Source organism: Trichosurus vulpecula, chromosome 1 (genome assembly GCF_011100635.1).
Source record: "Trichosurus vulpecula isolate mTriVul1 chromosome 1, mTriVul1.pri, whole genome shotgun sequence".
NCBI lineage: Eukaryota > Metazoa > Chordata > Mammalia > Diprotodontia > Phalangeridae > Trichosurus > Trichosurus vulpecula.
The window spans coordinates 556,136,121-556,153,594 of NC_050573.1; the positions used below are offsets into that span (position 1 = coordinate 556,136,121).

General features: G+C 45.2%; 1 protein-coding gene across 1 annotated transcript; it reads left to right on the plus strand.

Annotated features, from left to right (window-relative positions):
* Positions 1–576: 576 nt before the first annotated feature.
* On the plus strand, positions 577–11,610 carry GNG10 (G protein subunit gamma 10). The gene is made up of 3 exons (XM_036741768.1): positions 577–937; positions 6,514–6,645; positions 10,984–11,610. Exons 1-2 carry the CDS (start codon positions 857–859, stop codon positions 6,637–6,639), a joined length of 207 nt encoding a protein of 68 aa, XP_036597663.1. The 5' UTR covers positions 577–856; the 3' UTR covers positions 6,640–6,645; positions 10,984–11,610.
* Positions 11,611–17,474: the final 5,864 nt, after the last annotated feature.

A 17,474-nucleotide genomic window follows, 5' to 3' on the forward strand; every position in this document is an offset into this window, starting at 1 on the left:
AATCCCATTTTACAGAGGAGGAAACTGAGTCTGGGAGCGCTTCAGTGCCGTGCCCGGGGTCACACTGCATAGCTGGCCATAGCCGGGATTTGAACCTAAGTCTTCAAGACGTGTCTGCCCACTAAGCCCGCTGGCTGCCTTCCCAGAACGGAGGAGCGCCGGGTCATTTGTCCTGGGGTCATCTGTCCGTCAAGGAGGTCCCTGGAAGAGACATTCGCGTCCTTCAGTTAGTGCGCATTATTAGTGTGTCACGTTAGCCCCGGTACAGCGGGCCACTCGGCCTTCTCAATTAGCGGGGTGGGGCTCCGGGGCACTGTGGATCCCCAGGGCCCCCGCCCAGGCTCCGGTGTCGGAACACAAAGGCGATCCGAAGGGGAGCCCGTGGCGTCCGGCGCCCTGCCGCACTTGGCCCCTAGAGGGGGCACTGGGCGGAACCGAGCCCCGCCCGCTCTTCTTGGGCGTCTGCCGGAGGGCCTGGGGACGGTGGCCACGTCTCCCTCCCCCCTCCCTCCTTCTCCTCCTCCTCCGGGCGGTGAGCTCAGTTCCTGCCTCGCCTCCCCCGCCCTTCTTGTACGGGCGCCGGGGGTGAGGGCGGGGATCTTCTCTCACCACTAGGAGCCGCTCCTCGGGCTCTCAAAGAGCAGCCGCCCCCCGCCTGGCCGTCCCCAGGGAGGAGAGAGCCCCCGCCCACCTGGCCATCCCCGGAGCGCCTCTCACCCACGGCTGGAAGCCTCCGGGGAGGATCGCCCGGCCTCCGGTCTCAGGAGCATCGCGCCGCCGCCCTAGTCCCGCGAGGGTCGCCCAGCCTCCAGCCCCGTGAGGATCGCCCCAGCCCCGGAAGGGTCCCGCCGCCGGCATGTCTTCCGGCTCCAGCCTGACCACGATGCAGCGCCTGGTGGAGCAGCTGAAGTTGGAGGCGGGGGTGGAGAGGATCAAGGTGAAGGCCGGGGCCGGGCCGAGGGGCCGGAGGCAGGCGGCGGGTTTGCGGGATGTTTGTAGCCGGGTAGGGGGAGACGAGGCCTCGGAGATCTTCCTCTTTCCCCCTCTCTGAATGGGTGTGGCCGCCGAGTATCCAGAAGCGCCTTCTCTCCCCCAGCTCCCGGCTCTCTTGAACCTCCGTCCCCGGTGCTTCGTGTGTTTAACAGACAGTGTGTGACCCCGGGCAAGTCTGAGCCCCCAACCCGCCCCCCTTTGTGCCTGGCACGTGTTACCGAGTGAGATAACATTACGAAAGCGCTTTGCAGAACTTAAAGCGCTTTATAAACGCCAGCCACCACTAGGAGCACGGGCTCAGTGTGTGCGTGGGCGTCCACTTTGAGGTGGGGCGGGGGAAGGGAGGCAGAGAAGGCCCTTGAATCGGGTGAGGCGGAGGAGATGCCCAGAGGCAGGCAGTAAACGCGTTTTCGGCGCCCCCTCGGTGCCAGGCCCTGGAGGTGCTGGGGGTCTGGTTCCCCTCGGTCCGCCAGTGAGACAAAGCCCGGTGGAGCCCGTCGTGGGAGGGGGCCGTGTGTGTGTGTGTGTGTGTGTGTGTGTGTGTGTGTCTCTGTCTGTCTGTCTCGGTCTGTCTCGCAGTCCGCCTTACTCTCTCCTCCCCACCCTTCTCCTTTCCGGCTCCCCCTTCCCTTTTCTCCTCCCCACCCCCACCCTTCTCTCCAGCCTCGCCCCTCACCCACTCTTCCTCCTTTCTAACTTCCTCCTCCTCCGTCCCGAAGCCTCTCCCGCTTGCCAGACCGTAGCTGTAGCCTTCCCGGGCCGGGCAGCCTGGGCCCAGGTCCCAGGAAGGACCGCGCCTCTTAGAATGGAGCGCAGAGAAAGGTCGAAGGGGAGGCTGGCTCTGACCCCGGTAAACGCCTTTGTTGCGGGTCCACAAACCAGCTTCTGTTTCTGGTCCAGACCCGAAAATGTACAGAGGGGGGCGGGACCAGCCCAGCAGGGGAGCACCGGGGACAGTGCCGAGCTTTGTCTTGGGCTGGGGGAGGGGAAGACCGCGGGGACCGAGATTTGGGATCCAACCTAAGGTTTCAAAGTGTCTGGAGAGGCTGCGCTATGTCTCCGAGCTAAGCAGCCGCAGGAGTCCCCGGGTCTGGTGAGGCAGGGGCTTCAAGCCGCTTTGGCGGAGGCTGGTAGGCAGGGAAGAGGTGTTTAATAAATGCCGTGTGCCTGCATTTCACAGGTATGCACTCCTTTGATCCTGGGGAGGTGAGTGATATTAACATTCCAATTTTACAGATGAGGAAACTGAGGCAGACATTGCCCAGGGCCACACAACTAGCAGTTGTCGGAGGCTGGATTTGAACTCTGACCGCAGGCGCCGCTAGCTGCCCCCAACGCCAGTAGATGGGAGAAAGGGGCCAGGCCCGCTAAGGGTTAGCTGCGGGTTTCTTAGTTTCTGCTCGGAGCACATCGCACGCTATCGTTCGTCTCTCAGGATCAGTCTCCGGCACCTCTGAGCGGCAGTAAGGCCGTTAATAACGGCCTCATCTAAGCTATTCCAGGATGGGTTGCCCCAGATAGGTTCTGGCTTTGCGTCTGAGCACTGAAGGTGCCCTCCATCCAGCCTGGCCCGCGCTGATCGTCCCAGCGCCAGTGACCTCCTGACTGCGCTTCCCCCAGAGCCTCAGAGCATACTCTAGCCGGAGCAGACGGATCAGAACCGGCTTTAAGTTCACCATTCTGTCCACTCGCTTAGACTCTCCCGGTTCCCTCATCTGTAATATGAGACTATTGACTCGCTTTCCATCCCACAGAGCTGTTATAAGGAATGCACTTCGTAAATTAATATATTCTTACGGGCTATTGGCTGTATTGCTATGGGAATACTAGAGGCGGGTCAGTGGTGCAGTCTGTAGGAGGCTGGACCTGGAGTCGGGGAGACTCTTCTTGAGTTCAAAATCTGGCCTCATACATTTACTAGCTGTGTGACCCTGGACAACTCACTTCACCCTGTTTGCCTCAGTTTCTTCATCTGCAAAAAGAGCCAGAGAAGGAGATGACAAACCAGTCCAGCATCTTTGCCAAGAAAACCCAAAGGGAGTCAGTCGAGAAGTCAGACACGACATGGACAAATAAGTGTCAGTTCCTTGTTGACCTGAATGTGACTCTGTATATGAAAGAAAAGCAGGAGCACGTGTAGGGATTGTTAGCAGGCGAAACTTACTAAGAAGCTTCCTCCTAGTCAATTACATAACCCAATGCCGTGTGCAATCACCGTGCTCCTGCATCCCCGCGGCGCCTCATTTGGCCTTGCCCTGACTTGTTAAACCACTCCCCAGTGTAAAACGCCAGTGGCTGTTCTTTCCACTGTTCTGATGGTGAATGCTGACTTGGGCTGCAAGGAGGTCATCCTTGCTGACCAAAGATGGCACGCCCTGAGACAGGGCTGATGTCCTGGTGGGAGAAGCACAGGATCCTGAGGACACAGGGCACTTCAAAGCAGCAATAAAATTCTGAGTCTGTAAAGGACTGCATGGCTTAAAATTTTAGTGTTGGGAAAGACTGTAGGGATCATGTCATGCAGGGGGCTCACCCTTTTGTTGTGCCCTGGACACCTTTCACAGTCTCCTGACTGCTAGGATCCTAGGATCCCAGTTTGGAAGTTGGAAGAAACCTTAAGAGGACATCTAGTCCAGCCACCTCCTTTTACAGACGAGGACACCGAGACTCCAGGTCTCCCGGCTCCAAATCAGCCATCTTTCCATGCTGCCTCATCTGAGGAACTAGAAGAGAGGAAATGCCTGCGTGGAGACTGCTTTTTTCCCCCTGGAAACTTGATTCTGAATGACAGAATGAGGATACAATGATAACTTGAGGGCATAGTTGGGTAAAGAGGGTTTTCAAAGGATTGCGGAGACATACTTGTAGGCATCAGGATAGGATGATCATGGGGCAGTCTGCCGGAAGAGAGGGAACAAGATGGCACCAAGGGAGCGATTCAAGTTAGCCTTGGCCAGGAGTAGGGCCATCTGTTCGTCAGAAACGGGGGTAAAGGAGGAGAAGATGGGGCATGATTTCAAAAGGTTTTGAGTGGAGGAGGGGGATGCTCTTTGTACGTGGCATCTTTTTTTTTTTCAGTCAGAGATCTCTGGCTGAGAAGGGGGTTGGGGTGTGGGGAGCTTTGCAGGCAAACTTACTGTTCAGACAAGTGTTTCTCTGGTATGGTTCTTTCTGGCTTGAAGGCCATGATCCTATATCTTTCTTCTGGTGCCTCTGTTGCTATGAGATACTTTATTATATCTAAGCCTGAAAATTGTCCTCCTGCATTTGGCTTACACTATACTGACTGGGGACCAGCTAAGTTGACCTTCTTAGAGAAATGTCAGAAATCAGTAATCAAGGATTTTGGTTCATCTCCTTTTTTCTCTCCACGTAGGAAATATATCACAGCCTGGATGGAAATTTTAGAAAAGACACATCTTACGAACAACTAGTTGTGTGATCTTGGTTTGTAGTGTAGAATGGGGACTGGTAATCCTTGTAGGATCTCACTGGGTTGTTGTGAGGAAAGTAGCTTGTAAACTATGAATTCCAACAGGCCAAGCCAATCCTTCAAGCCTTTTGACATACTTACTCCCTGCAAATCACTATGCTTGGGCAGTAGAGATAGAGAAAAAATGAAAAATGTTTCCTGTGCTCAAGGAGCATTCTTGCTTCTTGCACCTTCCCCCTAACGGGTACTCCTTAGTCCAGTGGCAGTGGCTTCCTTGTTCCAGGAACAAGACACTCGGTCTCTCGACTCCAGCCATTCTCTCTGGCTGTCTCCCATGCAAATGCTCTCCTCCCTGGCTTCCTTTAAGTCCCAATTAAAATCGCACCTTCTACAGGGAGCCTTCCCCAGCCCCTCTTCATTCTTAATAGCGTCTTCCCTCTTTTAGTTATTTCCTATTTGTCCTGTTTATAGCTTGCTTATGTTTGTTTGCATGTTGTCTGCCTTATCAGGTTCTAAGCTTCTTGGCCACAAGGACTGTCTTTTTATTTTTTTGTATCCCCAGTGCTTAGTACATATCTGACACATAGTAGGCATTTAATAAATGTTTATTGGGGATGGGGAGGGATGATGTGGGTAGAATGTTTCAAGAATCCATGATTTTGTGGGTGCAGGTTCTCCCTATGCAGGTTAATCATAGTCTTTTCAATTCCTTGGGAGATAATCTTTATGAACTCTAGGTCTAAAACAAACAAACAAACAAAAACCTGATGGCAACCCCGAGCTTGTTCTGACTCAGCTATATCGGTCCTTGTTGTTGCTGGGCTTATACTTAGAACCTCTTTAATTTGGCATGACCTGAGAATTCAGGGTCAACTCTATGCCATCATGAGTGGAGTAAAGCATAAAATGCTGTGTCAGGGTGATCGCTTACTGTTTGGAACTCTCATGTTTCTAGCCTCACCTGTGAGCAAATTGCTAGGAGGCAGAAAGCATCTCATGTAGCTATACAGAGTGAACCCAACTGTCTGGCCTTAAGAAATGAAAGAAATCCCTTTTTGTTTTTTTAAGATGGAACACCAATCAGCATATCACAATCACGAGGTGGTAGTAAAGGGAGAGAAGGCAGGATTTACATCAGAGGAATTATTATTAACCAGTTAAAATAAGAATAAGAAAAAACCCCAGTGCTCCAAAGTTCCTTCTCTGAGAAGTCTGAATCATGATTATTTTATAGTTCACAGAGTGCTTTACGACACTTTGCTAAAGTAGGTTACAGAAGCCTTATCATCTCCATTTTACAGAGGAGGAAACTGATCTTCACTGCGATTACCTTTATTACAAGATAGGATAACTGGGTACTTAATCTACAAGGTACCGGATTTTAAATTCTGAATAAAGTGCTTACTTTCTCTGGATGAGAGACAAAAACTTTCTCTCTCTTTCCTTTTTCTCTTCTGTTCTCCTTTCTCTCTCCACCAACTTCCACCCCCTTTTTTGGTGCCTTGAAACAACTTATTTACTTTCTTCAGGTGAACATTATATGGGGCTGCTAAGAGTTGTATATTTGCTAGAAAACCAGTCCCCCAAAATTAGTTTGCCCCTGTGTTGTATAATAGAGACAAAACTCCAAACAATTGCTGTTTCTCTAAATCTTCAAAGGTGTGGTTATCATTCCCTTCACTGAGAAAATCTCAAATAGTTCCCAGGAAGACCATTCTCCACCCGTTTCTACCCTTCCCCACTCCCCACTTCCCTGCTTTTAGGAGTTTGGTTGCTGCGGCTTTCTGTAGGTTCATCCATGTAATGCAAAGGTTCTTAATCTCCTTCGTATGTCATATACCCGTGGCGGTCTGGTGATGCCGGTGAACTCCTTCCCAGGATGATGTTTTTCAGTGCATAAAATAAAATACATAGGATTATAAAGGAAACCAGTTATATTGAAATAACAGTAATCAAGGTTCAGAATGCTTCTTATAATGGAGTAGGAGTTGGTTCTTGAAGGGCGTGTCCTCTGCTTTGCTTGTGGGAATGGTGGAAGGGAGACAGACGTCTCTAAGACATAACTGTTCTCTTCTTGCCCCTCTCAGGTCTCTCAGGCTGCTGCGGAGCTCCAGCAGTATTGCATGCAGAATGCCTGCAAAGATGCTCTTCTGGTAGGAGTTCCAGCAGGGAGCAACCCCTTCCGAGAGCCCCGGTCCTGTGTTTTACTCTGACGACAGGTAACTCCATTGGGTGCCTTACTGGGGCTCATTTTTTATCTCTGAATGCCTTTGACGTTTTCAGGCGCCTCCACACAGGTTTGGTGGTAATCTCTGCCATTTGCTGATTGGGAGGATATAAAGTCAAAGCAGCCAAATCCATAGATCACAGATTTAGGACTGGAAAAGGGATCTTAGAGACCACCCAGTCTAATCCTTTCATTTTACAGATGAGGAAATGGGGGTCCACAAAGTGAGTTGCCCGAAGTCACAAAGGTAGAGATCGGATTTGAATTCAACTAGGTGGCAAAGTGTTGGGCCTGGAGTCAGGAAAACTCTGTTACTAGCTATGTGACCCTGTGCAAGTCACTTAACCCTGGTTTGCCTCAGTTTCCTCATCTGTAAAATGAGCTGGAAAAGGAAAAGTCAAACCACTCTAGTATCTTGGCCAAGAAAATCCCTAAATGGGGCCATGAAGAATTGAATATGACTGAAACAACTAAGCAACAAAATGTATATATACATATATAATACACACATGTAGAAATCACATATAACACACAAATATAATACATACAATGTACAACACACACCCAGTTTTCTAAGTCACTCTGTGGCCCGCAGGGACCCTCATGTAAGGTTTAGCGGCCCCTGTTTTTATTTCAGTTTGACAGCACTGGTCTAGCGGAAAGCCCATCCAGGAGACGTAGATTTCCTTGTCAGCTCTGCTGTGCACTAACTGTGCTCGTGAGTGAAGAATCCCTTAATCTCAGTGAAGGCCAGTTTCCCCATCTGTAAAATGGACGTGATAACGCTGCTGTCACCTACTTCACCGAAGTGTCGTAGAGCACTTTGTGCACTATAAAATGAATGCTTCCGGAGCTCTCAGCCCACAGATGGTAGAGCCTTTGATCAGATGATCAGGAGGAGGTTACGTGGGTCTCTCTGCTGGCACTGAGGCAGGACTCTGTTGCTTTGCCCGTACTTGGATCTGGGTTGCAGTCCTGGGGTGGGGAGGAGCACTGGCAGAGCTTGTGGCAGCAGTACAGAGGGAACCCTCCTCACAGTTCCAGGGCAGAAAAGAGCTCATGCTACCTTGGAGGAACTGAAAACTTAGAGGTCCCTAGAAGTATCTCTAAAAACAGTTGCACAAAACCCCTGAAGCTTGGGACAGTATGCTCTTCACTGGAAGCAAAGTCCTACCTTAACAATTTTCCTATTCATCTCTGGTCTTTTCATCAAGAAAGCTTGAAAGTCCTCTATTTTGTTGAAAGTCCATATTTTGCCTTGGAGCATGATACTCAGTTTTGCTGGGTAGGTGATTCTTAGTTTTAATCCTAGCTCCATTGACCTTCGGAATATCGTATTCCAAGCCCTTCAGTCCCTTAATGTGGAAGCTGCCAGATCCTGTGTTATCCTGATTGTTTTTCCACAATATTCAAATTGTTTCTGACTGCTTGCAGTATTTTCTCCTTGACCTGGGAGCTCTGGAATTTGGCGACAATGTTCCTAGGAGTTTTCTCTTTGGGATCTATTTGAGGAGGCGATCTGTGGATTCTTTCAATTTCTACTTTACCCTCTGGCTCTAGAATATCGGGGCAATTCTCCTTGATAATTTCTTGAAAGATGATATCTAAGCTCTTTCTTTGATCATGGCCTTCAGGTAGTCCAATAATTTTTAAATTATCTCTCCTGGATCTATTTTCTAGGTCAGTGGTTTTTCCAATGAGATATTTGACATTGTCTTCCACTTTTTCATTCCTTTGGTTCTGTTTTATAATATCCTGATTTCTCATAAAGTCACTAGCTTCCACTTGCTCCAGTCTCATTTTTAAGGTAGCATTTTCTTCAGTGGTCTTTTGGATCTCCTTTTCCATTTGGCTAATTCTGCCTTTCAAGACATTCTTCTCCTCATTGGCTTTTTGGAGCTCTTTTGCCATTTGAGTTAGTCTATTTTTTTAAAGTGTTGTTTTCTTCAATATTTTTTTCAGTATTTTTTTTGGGTCTCTTTTAGCAAGTCATTGACTGGTTTTCATGGTTTTCTTGCATGCTTCTCATTTCTCTTCCCAGTTTTTCCTCTATTTCTCTAACTTGCTTTTCCAAATCCTTTTTGAGCTATTCCATGGCCTAAGGCCAGTTCATGTTTTTCTTGGAGGCTTTTGATGTAGGCTATTGCACTTTGTTGACTTCTTCGGGCCCTATGTTTTGGTCTTCTTTGTCACCAAAGAAAGATTCCAAAGTCTGAGACTGAATCTGGGTGCGTTTTCGCTGCCTGGCCATTTTCCCAGCCAACTTACTTGACCCTTCAGTTTTTCATCGGGGTATGACTGCTTGTAGAGCAAAGAGTACCTTGTTCCAAGCCTGGGGGGGATGTGCCGTTGATTTCAGAGCTATTTCTATACAGCCAGCTCTGCCACCCCAGTACTCCTCCCTCCTTAAGAACCACCAACCTGGACCTGATGCAAATCTTCAGCAGGCTCTGCACTCCTGCTCTGATCCGCCACTTAATTCCTCCCACCACGTGGGCCTGGGGCCGGAAGTAACTGCAGCTGTAGCTGCACCTCCCCCGCTGCCCCTGGGGTGGTGGCCGAACCACGAACTCTGTTCCCCGAAGCTTTTCCCACTAACCTTCTCTGTTGTCTTTGGTGTTTGTGGGTTGAGAAGTCTGGTAACTGCCACAACACACTGATTCAGCGCGCTAGGGCCTGTTCTGCCCGGCTCCCAGTCTGGCTGGTCCTGCTGCCTCCCACACTGAGCTCTGCTTGCCTCCACTCCATGCGCAATAGACCTCATCCAGCGACCATCCAGGCTGTCCTGGGCTGGATCCCTGCTTCCCTCTGCTATTTTGTGGGTTCTGCAGTTCTAGAATTTGTTCAGAGCCATTTTTTATAGGTTTTTGGAGGGATGTGGTAGGGAGCTCACGCAAGTCCCTGCTTTCCAGCTGCCATCTTGGCTCCCCTGCTGCTCAGTTCTTCCTGTGTGGCCCTGTTATGTCACCTCTGTAGGCTTCCATTTCCCCATCTGCACCTCAAAGGTCCTCTTTGGTTCTAAACCTATCACCTATGTCGGGAAACTCCTGTAGCTGAGAAAGGAAGCTGCCAATAACCACACCACCAACTGTGTAGTGATTGTACTTTTTTGATGGAAATTTATAATCTTCACAGTCTGGACATTTTCCTTTTACACTGTAGTTTTCTGACTTGAGAGAATGGAATGTTTTTTTTTTTTCGTTGTTTGTTTTCTTGGAAATTGAGTTTAGCTTTAGTGTGGGGTTACCCAATGAGACTCTCAAGTCTAACAATATAACAATTCTACATTCTATTAAGAGCTGACAGTTATATTGAATTTTACATACATTACCCCCTTTGAACCTCATAGCAATCCCATAAGATAGACACTACAGGTATTACAGATGAGGGAATTGAGGCTCAGGGAGGTTAAATGACTTGCCCAAGGTCACACATATCTAATGTTTCAAAGACAATTCAGATTGAGATCTCTTGACACGAGATTCAGTACGATATTTACTAAGCCATCCTCCTTTTCCACATCTCCAGGATAGGTCAGAACATACGGAAAATTTAGAAAGGGCCCAAAGTTTGCTGGAAGATGTTAATAAGAAAATCCTGGGTTGTAGCTTCTTTCATTTTGGATAATTAGAATTTGTTTTTTAATTTTTATTTTTAGTTTACAACATTCGGTTCTACATAGTTTTGAGTTCCAGATTTTCTTCCCTCCCTCCCCGCCTCCCTGCCCTAGATGGCATGGAATCCCATATAGCTTCCATGTATAACTTCGCATTGAATTAATTTACACACTAGTCAAGTTATGGAGAAGAACTGTGATCAATGAAATGAATCATGCGAGAGAAGAAACAGAACCAAAAAAAAAACCTGCCCAAAAACAAAAACAAAAGTGAGAAAAGGAAAAAAAAATGGGGGGGAAAAAGACTATCATTAAGTGTGCCTCAATCTGCATTCATACTTCATAGTTCTTTCTCTGGATGTAGATAGCATCCTCCATCGTGAGTCCTTTGGAGTTGTCTTTGTACCTTGTGTTGCTGAGAAGAGCGAAGTCTGTCAGGGTTGGTTCTCCTGGCTCTGCTCCGCTCCCTCAGCATTATGTCGTGTAGGTTTTTCCAGGTTGTTAGGAATTCCGTATCATCCCCATTTCTTATAGCACAATAGTATTCCATTACCTTCATATACCACAGCTTGTTCAGCCATTCCCCAGTTGATGGGCATCCCTTTGATTTCCAATTCTTGGCTACCACAAAAAGAGCCGCTATAAATATTTTTGTAGAATGGAATGTTTTATAAAATTAGAGCACCGCCCAAACTATTTTCTTTTTCTTAACAGGAAGAAGTTCACTGAGGAGTTACCTTCAAGCATGCAGTGATTAACAGCTGCTTCTGAGTCTTAAGAAATTTTTTTTTTTTGGTGGCCAAACAACTTTTAGATATTTGAGTCCTTTCCATTACCAGCCCCTGAAGTCAAATGCCTTGAGGAATGAATGGAAGTTTCTAGATGCATAAAGGAATAGACCCACATGTAATAATTAACTTGCTTTTTGGGGGGGCAGTTCTTGTAAAACATTCTATACTTTAAATGACACACACACACCATTTCACTTCAACAAAACTACTCACCTCTCATAACTCAGTTATGACTGTTGCTATATTTTTAACAGCCTATTTTTACTTAAGTAAAGAAAACATTTTCTTTTATTAAAAAATTATTTTCATTGTAACTTGTTGTGCCTAAAGGTTTTTATTTTCCAGCAAGTGTTTTCCGCCCTCTTTAAAATGTGCATTTTCTAAGGGAACACACCCAAGTGCAGATTACTGGCTTTACTAATCAAGTGGCATCTTGATTTTTCTAAAGCAGAAGATAAAATATTTTAACACTAAACACAGTAGCTATTTCTTAAGTAGCTTGTTTTGAAAGACCAACATTATCATATTAAATTGCTTCATTCAGATATAATTGGTCCTTGTGTGCTGTTCAGTTTATTTCATGGTTTTATTTATGCTTAAACAGGTACTGCATTTAAAAATTTTGTTTTGGGGAAAAAATGTTTAAAGCATGACTAAGAGAACATTAGAAAATGAATGTAAACAGGGAGTCATAGAAAACTAACAAAACTAGGAAGACATTTTTAATTCTTAAGCATCTGTTGCTCTTGTAGTTTTGGTGGTGTGCCTTTGTTTTATACAGGATACTTTAAAAAGGATACTTTTATTCTTTTATGTTTTTTTCTTTTTGTTTACTTTTTTTTGTAATAGCTTCTTAGAGGATTAAAAATAAAATTTTCCATAATGCTTTTGACCATCTTTTCTTATCACTGAAAAATGCCATGATTCTATGGTAATTGTCATTTTAAAACTTTTATAGGCTCCTGTTTTATCATGGGACAAAAAGGATGAAATCTCTTTTTCAGACTGTGTAGAGTTTTGTAAAAGTCTCCAGAACACACACACACACACACACACACACACACACACACACACACACGCACGGGAAGAAAAGGGCAGAAAGCAGAAGCAGAAACTACAAGTCATCAGTTAGAAAAGATGAGATTAGATCTAGAAAAAGGCCCGATAGCAGCAAGAAATGATGGGAGAACAGATGGGAAAGGATCCATCACTAAGAGAGCACAGTAATGCCGTGGTATTTAACATAGGAGCACTGCACTCCTATGTCTACAGATCAGTAATTGATTTTTATAATGACCTTGAGACATTCAGAAACGCTGATGTTCAGTATAAAATTAAGCATTCTTCACCTTTTTTTGTGACTGAATGGTTAGAAGGATCTCATTAAGCAGAGAGTGCGGGTCCAAGGCTTAATGTAAGCATCCCAGTGTTGATGCAAAAGAGGAACAAATGTAGGCCCTTTTCACCAATAGAGATGTTTTAATATGTATACACACGCATGTGCACGCGCACACACACACACATGCTCACTTCATGAGGTCGGTGAACTGTCTCCCTGTTTTATTCCTTGCTTGATGTTGATACTTGATGAAACATTGAATAAAGAGTGTTCATTGCCCAGATGGTGACTTGTGAGTGTCTGGGCACAACCTTCAGGCCATTACACATTGAATAAGTTGGACTGGATCTTATTTGAAATGTTGCACCACGCTGAATCAGGTATGGAGTCGGAAGAAAATGCACCATATGGTCTCTTATCTCCTCAGTAAACAAAGAGACAAAGCTATCTGCTGAAAGAAATGGAAGTGGAGATTTGAGGAGAGAAGGGAAGGTTTGGAACAGCCACTGAAGACAGAGGAAATCAACAACAAAGAATATGCTTTGCTGTTCAGCAGTGAGGATCCAGTTAACATAAAATAATATAAATTTGTAGTGGATCAAGCTAGTGTATTGGGTGAATTCTTCTAGAGGGGTTGAGCAGCTTGGAAGTACGAATGGAGAAAGGCAGATAGTGGTAATAGCTGATCCTGGGCGGAGGATTGGAGGGTGGGGGATGGTGATGAAACAAGGGGGTGAGTCAAGGGCAAAGGATAGGATGTATTTGAACTGGGCACCTGTAGAGTCAAGACTGAAGATAGTAAAGTGAGGCCAGGGGTGATGAACCTGGAGAATAGGAAGAGATTGGAGTCACAGGGAGAACTAAGAATAGGTATAGCAGAAGTGAAGGAAAGAGGCGGAAGGACCTGAGATTGTGACGAGGGGCTGTACTTGTGGGTGGCATTGAGTTCTAAGACATGCTCACCCTCGTCGGTGGCTGAGGTAGAGTGAATCTGCAGGTCACTGGAGCTTTGATCGAGGTGGTGGGACTCCAGCTGCATGTCAAGGTCCCCAAGTATGAGGTCAGAGGTTGAGATAAAGATACCGAGAATTGAGTAGAATCCTTGAGAAAGGAGGGAAACCATGTGGAAAACAGTAGGTTGCTAAAAATATCTGGACTGGGTCGTATAGGGAGTTGGCCTGAACTTCAGAAGAGAAGCGGTTGGAGTTGTAGCAGAGGCATGACTTGGGAGGGTCACTGGGGTCATACAGTAAACCAGCTCCAGACCCAGGGTATGTGAGAGGAAGCAATCAGCGCTAGAGATTGCTGCAACATCCTCGAGGGAGTGAGGTGTCCATGAACACAAGAAGATGGAAGAAGAGAAGAAATGGAGGGCGAAGGGGAGCTAACAATGAGCAGGGTTTCTAGAGGGCACAGCTGAAAAGGCAGAGAGGATTAGGATGGGGGAAGAGGGACGTGGCAGGAGAAGGAGACTTTCACAAGCCAACTGAACCACCAGGGTTGGAGGAGCAGGAGATTACTAGCTGTGGGTGCTGGTCATTTGGAGCTTACCTTTCAGGGCGGTGTTGGTGCAATGTTTCTTCTAACATGGGGGTAAGAGGGAGTTAAAGCCAAGTGTTGGTCTTTAGGGGCTTGGACTGAACTCTGAACCAGCTCAGTAGTCACATCCCAAGAAGGTGGTGGAATGAAGAATACCTAGAAGATTCTCTGAAGTAAATATAAACTAAAACAGGGAAGTATGCAATGTATTTTTAAAAGTTTTCCATCATCTAGTAAGGCCTGCTTTGATGGCATACCATGGTCACAATCAGCATCAGTGGAGAAGCACCCTTACCACTGAAACTGAAGCTTGGAATATCAAAATGCAGGTAAAAGACAACGCCCATGCAGCTTTTGGAGCTCTTAAATGGTTAACCTTCAGTTAACAGTGACTCAGATCGTTTCATTCTCTGATCTGACAGAAAACAGGAGGCATTGATTAGGAAGAGGCAGTGTAACACTCTCCATTTTAGCACTGCCTCTGATTTGTTGAGAGCTCATGAGCAAAGCCAGCTAACCTTCCCAAAGTTCAGTTTTCTAACCCAATAGCACCTATGTATCATATAGGAATATCTTGGGGGCAGCCAGGTGGTGTAGAGAGTGAGCACCAGCCCTGGAGTCAGGAGGACCTGAGTTCAAATTCGACCTCAGACACTTGACACATTCACTAGCTGTGTGACCTTGGGCAAGTCACTTAACCCCAAGTGCCCCCTCAAAAAAAAGAAGGTGGTGTCTCAATAATAAAACTGAGGATTTGTATTTATAAGAAGCATTTTTGAGGGAGAAGAGAGTAATTAGTAAAAAAAAAATAGATCATATAAAGAGAGGGCAAAATTAACCAACAGCTTATTTGCTGAATTCACAGAACTAATACTTGCATATATTTAACTTGAAGGGTGTTTTACAGTTTCCTTTTCTGTAAAATGAAGGTAACATTTTCCAAGTCTATCCCAAAAGGTTATTGTGAAGAAAGCTCTTTTGTCAGCTGTAAGGGACTCTAGTAAATCAAAGTTAATAACAGTAAGGATAAGAACAACATGACAACATAATGGTTATCTTAGCAGCAGCTCATGGAGAAAAATGTCTGGAGGCTCACCAAGGAGTTCTGTGTAAGAAATGAGGGTCTCAATCTTGTGATGGTGAAGAGTGGGACTAGATTCTAAAGGCCACATTCATCGGTTAGCTTTGATGGCAACCATGCTGGGAGGCTGAGGGAGCGTGATGAGAGAATAGTCATTAAAATTTAATTGAAGACAAGATAGACTTCTCAGATATACAATTCTGATAGTATTCGCCGCTCCCCCACCCCATTTAAAAATCCTGACAGGTCATTTTAGTATTAATGCATGTTTTGGTGGCCTTTTAAACATCACATTAGTTTTCTTTTAGAAGACTGTGTAATTCTCCTCATGCCCTATGTATGGGGAACTTTGTTCTAGCAAAGCCTCTGAGAATCAGAATTGAACATTTGGTTGCCTTGGATGCAGTCAGTCCAGCTTCTGTAAAATGAGAAGACACCATAGGTGTCTCCTTTCCATCATTATTAGCCTGAGGAAATGGGGAACCCTGGAACTTGGCCTGTATCAGTCTTCAAGGTTTCCTATTTACATTTTCTCTAACCCCTCCTCTACTCTTCATACCATGCACATATGTGTGTGTTTATGTGTCATGATAGAAGCTTTTCAGGTTCTGGTGACAGGAAGGGGCACAAATAGAGCTGAAGGGCCACAGTGAATTTGTCCTTAAAACCAAAGCATGTTGAGTTACTTCTATTTGTAGATCTGTACTTCAGCAGAGAGGAAGCAGTTTCCTAGGCTTAGAGATTTAAGAAACAGACTACTGCAAAGTCTGTGAAGCCAATGGAAGAAAGCTGGTTAAGTTAGAGACAACCAAAAGTGGTTGAGAAATATTCACTAGATTCAGGGTTCAGATCTCCCTTTGTCTTCCCCTCAGTAAATGAGAAAAATAAGGCTGGTTGAGCTGTGATTTTTCAAGGCAACACATGGGTCTTCTTGAGTTTCCTCATATTTTTAAAATATATTTGAACTTTTAACACCTACTTTGGATTGATTGTGTCGTTTTAGTAATGCTGTCGAGTACTTAGAAATCTTGGTAAGGAAGGGCTAGTACTATCTTTGTCCAAGACATGATTAAATTACCATTTTCCAGCAGTGTCCTGTTATCCTACCCAGTTACAGATGGCATATCGTGTCAACAAGGCTCATTTTATGAAAAGGATAACTGTTACCAACATCTGCTGTTTAATTTAATTTAGTTAATCATATTTGATATTTTGGTCATCATAATTGAATCACAAAATTGCAGGCCACAGTGCAAACTGATGCTTTGCAAAAATGAAAATTCCTTAGCAAACCACACACCCATAATGTTTTGCAGAAGGGGATTATTTTGTGCAGTTATGGGGACATATCAACATGTAGTATTTTGGTAACCCAGAAATGATGAGATGTCTTTAACTGTTTGGACAAAAAAAGTATTTCTTAAGCCATCCTAAATTGTTATGAGGAATTCTAATACCGTGTCTTATGCCTGAGACACTAGAAGCAGCTGACTTGCTAAGGAACATAACCTTTTAAAACTGAAGAAAAGTGCGAATGCTAGTTATTCCAGTTCTTCAGACCAAACAAATTTCATTTGTACATAAATACAGTTGAATACACCATTTCTTCAGTCTTTAGCTTTCTGAAATCCTTATGAAAGCTAACATTTACACGCTGCTTTAAGTTTTGCACAGTGCTTTACATACATTATCTCATTTGAAAAGTATAATAAAGTAAGGACACAGAACTGGGGTAGAATACCTGAGCGCTGTATTGCATTTTGCCTGGAACTTGGAAAGAAAAGGCCTGAGAGGCAGTCCCTGTTAGACATAAGACTTATGTCAAAACCTGTTTCTATTACTAAGGGTCACAGTATTTTCTTATTGTATGCTTTCAGTAGGAGCCATCATAAAGTAGCAGATTAAAAGTGGCTCTACTTTCTTTTTTTTTAAATTTAATTTATTTAATATATTTAGTTGTCAGCATTGATTTTCACAAGAGTTTGAATTACAAATTTTCTCCCCATTTCTGCCCTCCCCCCACCCCAAGGTGGCATATATTCTGGTTGCCCTGTTCCCCAGTCAGCCCTCCCTTGAATGGCTCTACTTTCAAGCTCGGTTTTAGTCACTTCCTCGTCTCTGGTCTGTCTTTTTAACTTCCTGACTTGAAAGGGTTACACTGGACTCTGAGACGGTGATTCAGGCTGCTTTACTTCATTCCAGAGGCATGGAGTTTTTGGGTAATGAGGAATAAATGCCTTCTCTAAGATTAAATGAATTCTGGAAACTATTATTTACAAAAATGTAAATTATAGAAGAAGGTGGTGTACATTTTTTGTGGGTTTAATTTCATTGGAACATTGAGAATATAGAGAGTAACCTTTTTCAAAACATATACCAACATTTGAATGGTGCTTCACACAATGATAATACACTCCAAAGCTCTTTACAAAGCAGCAACTGGCCCGGTGCTTCT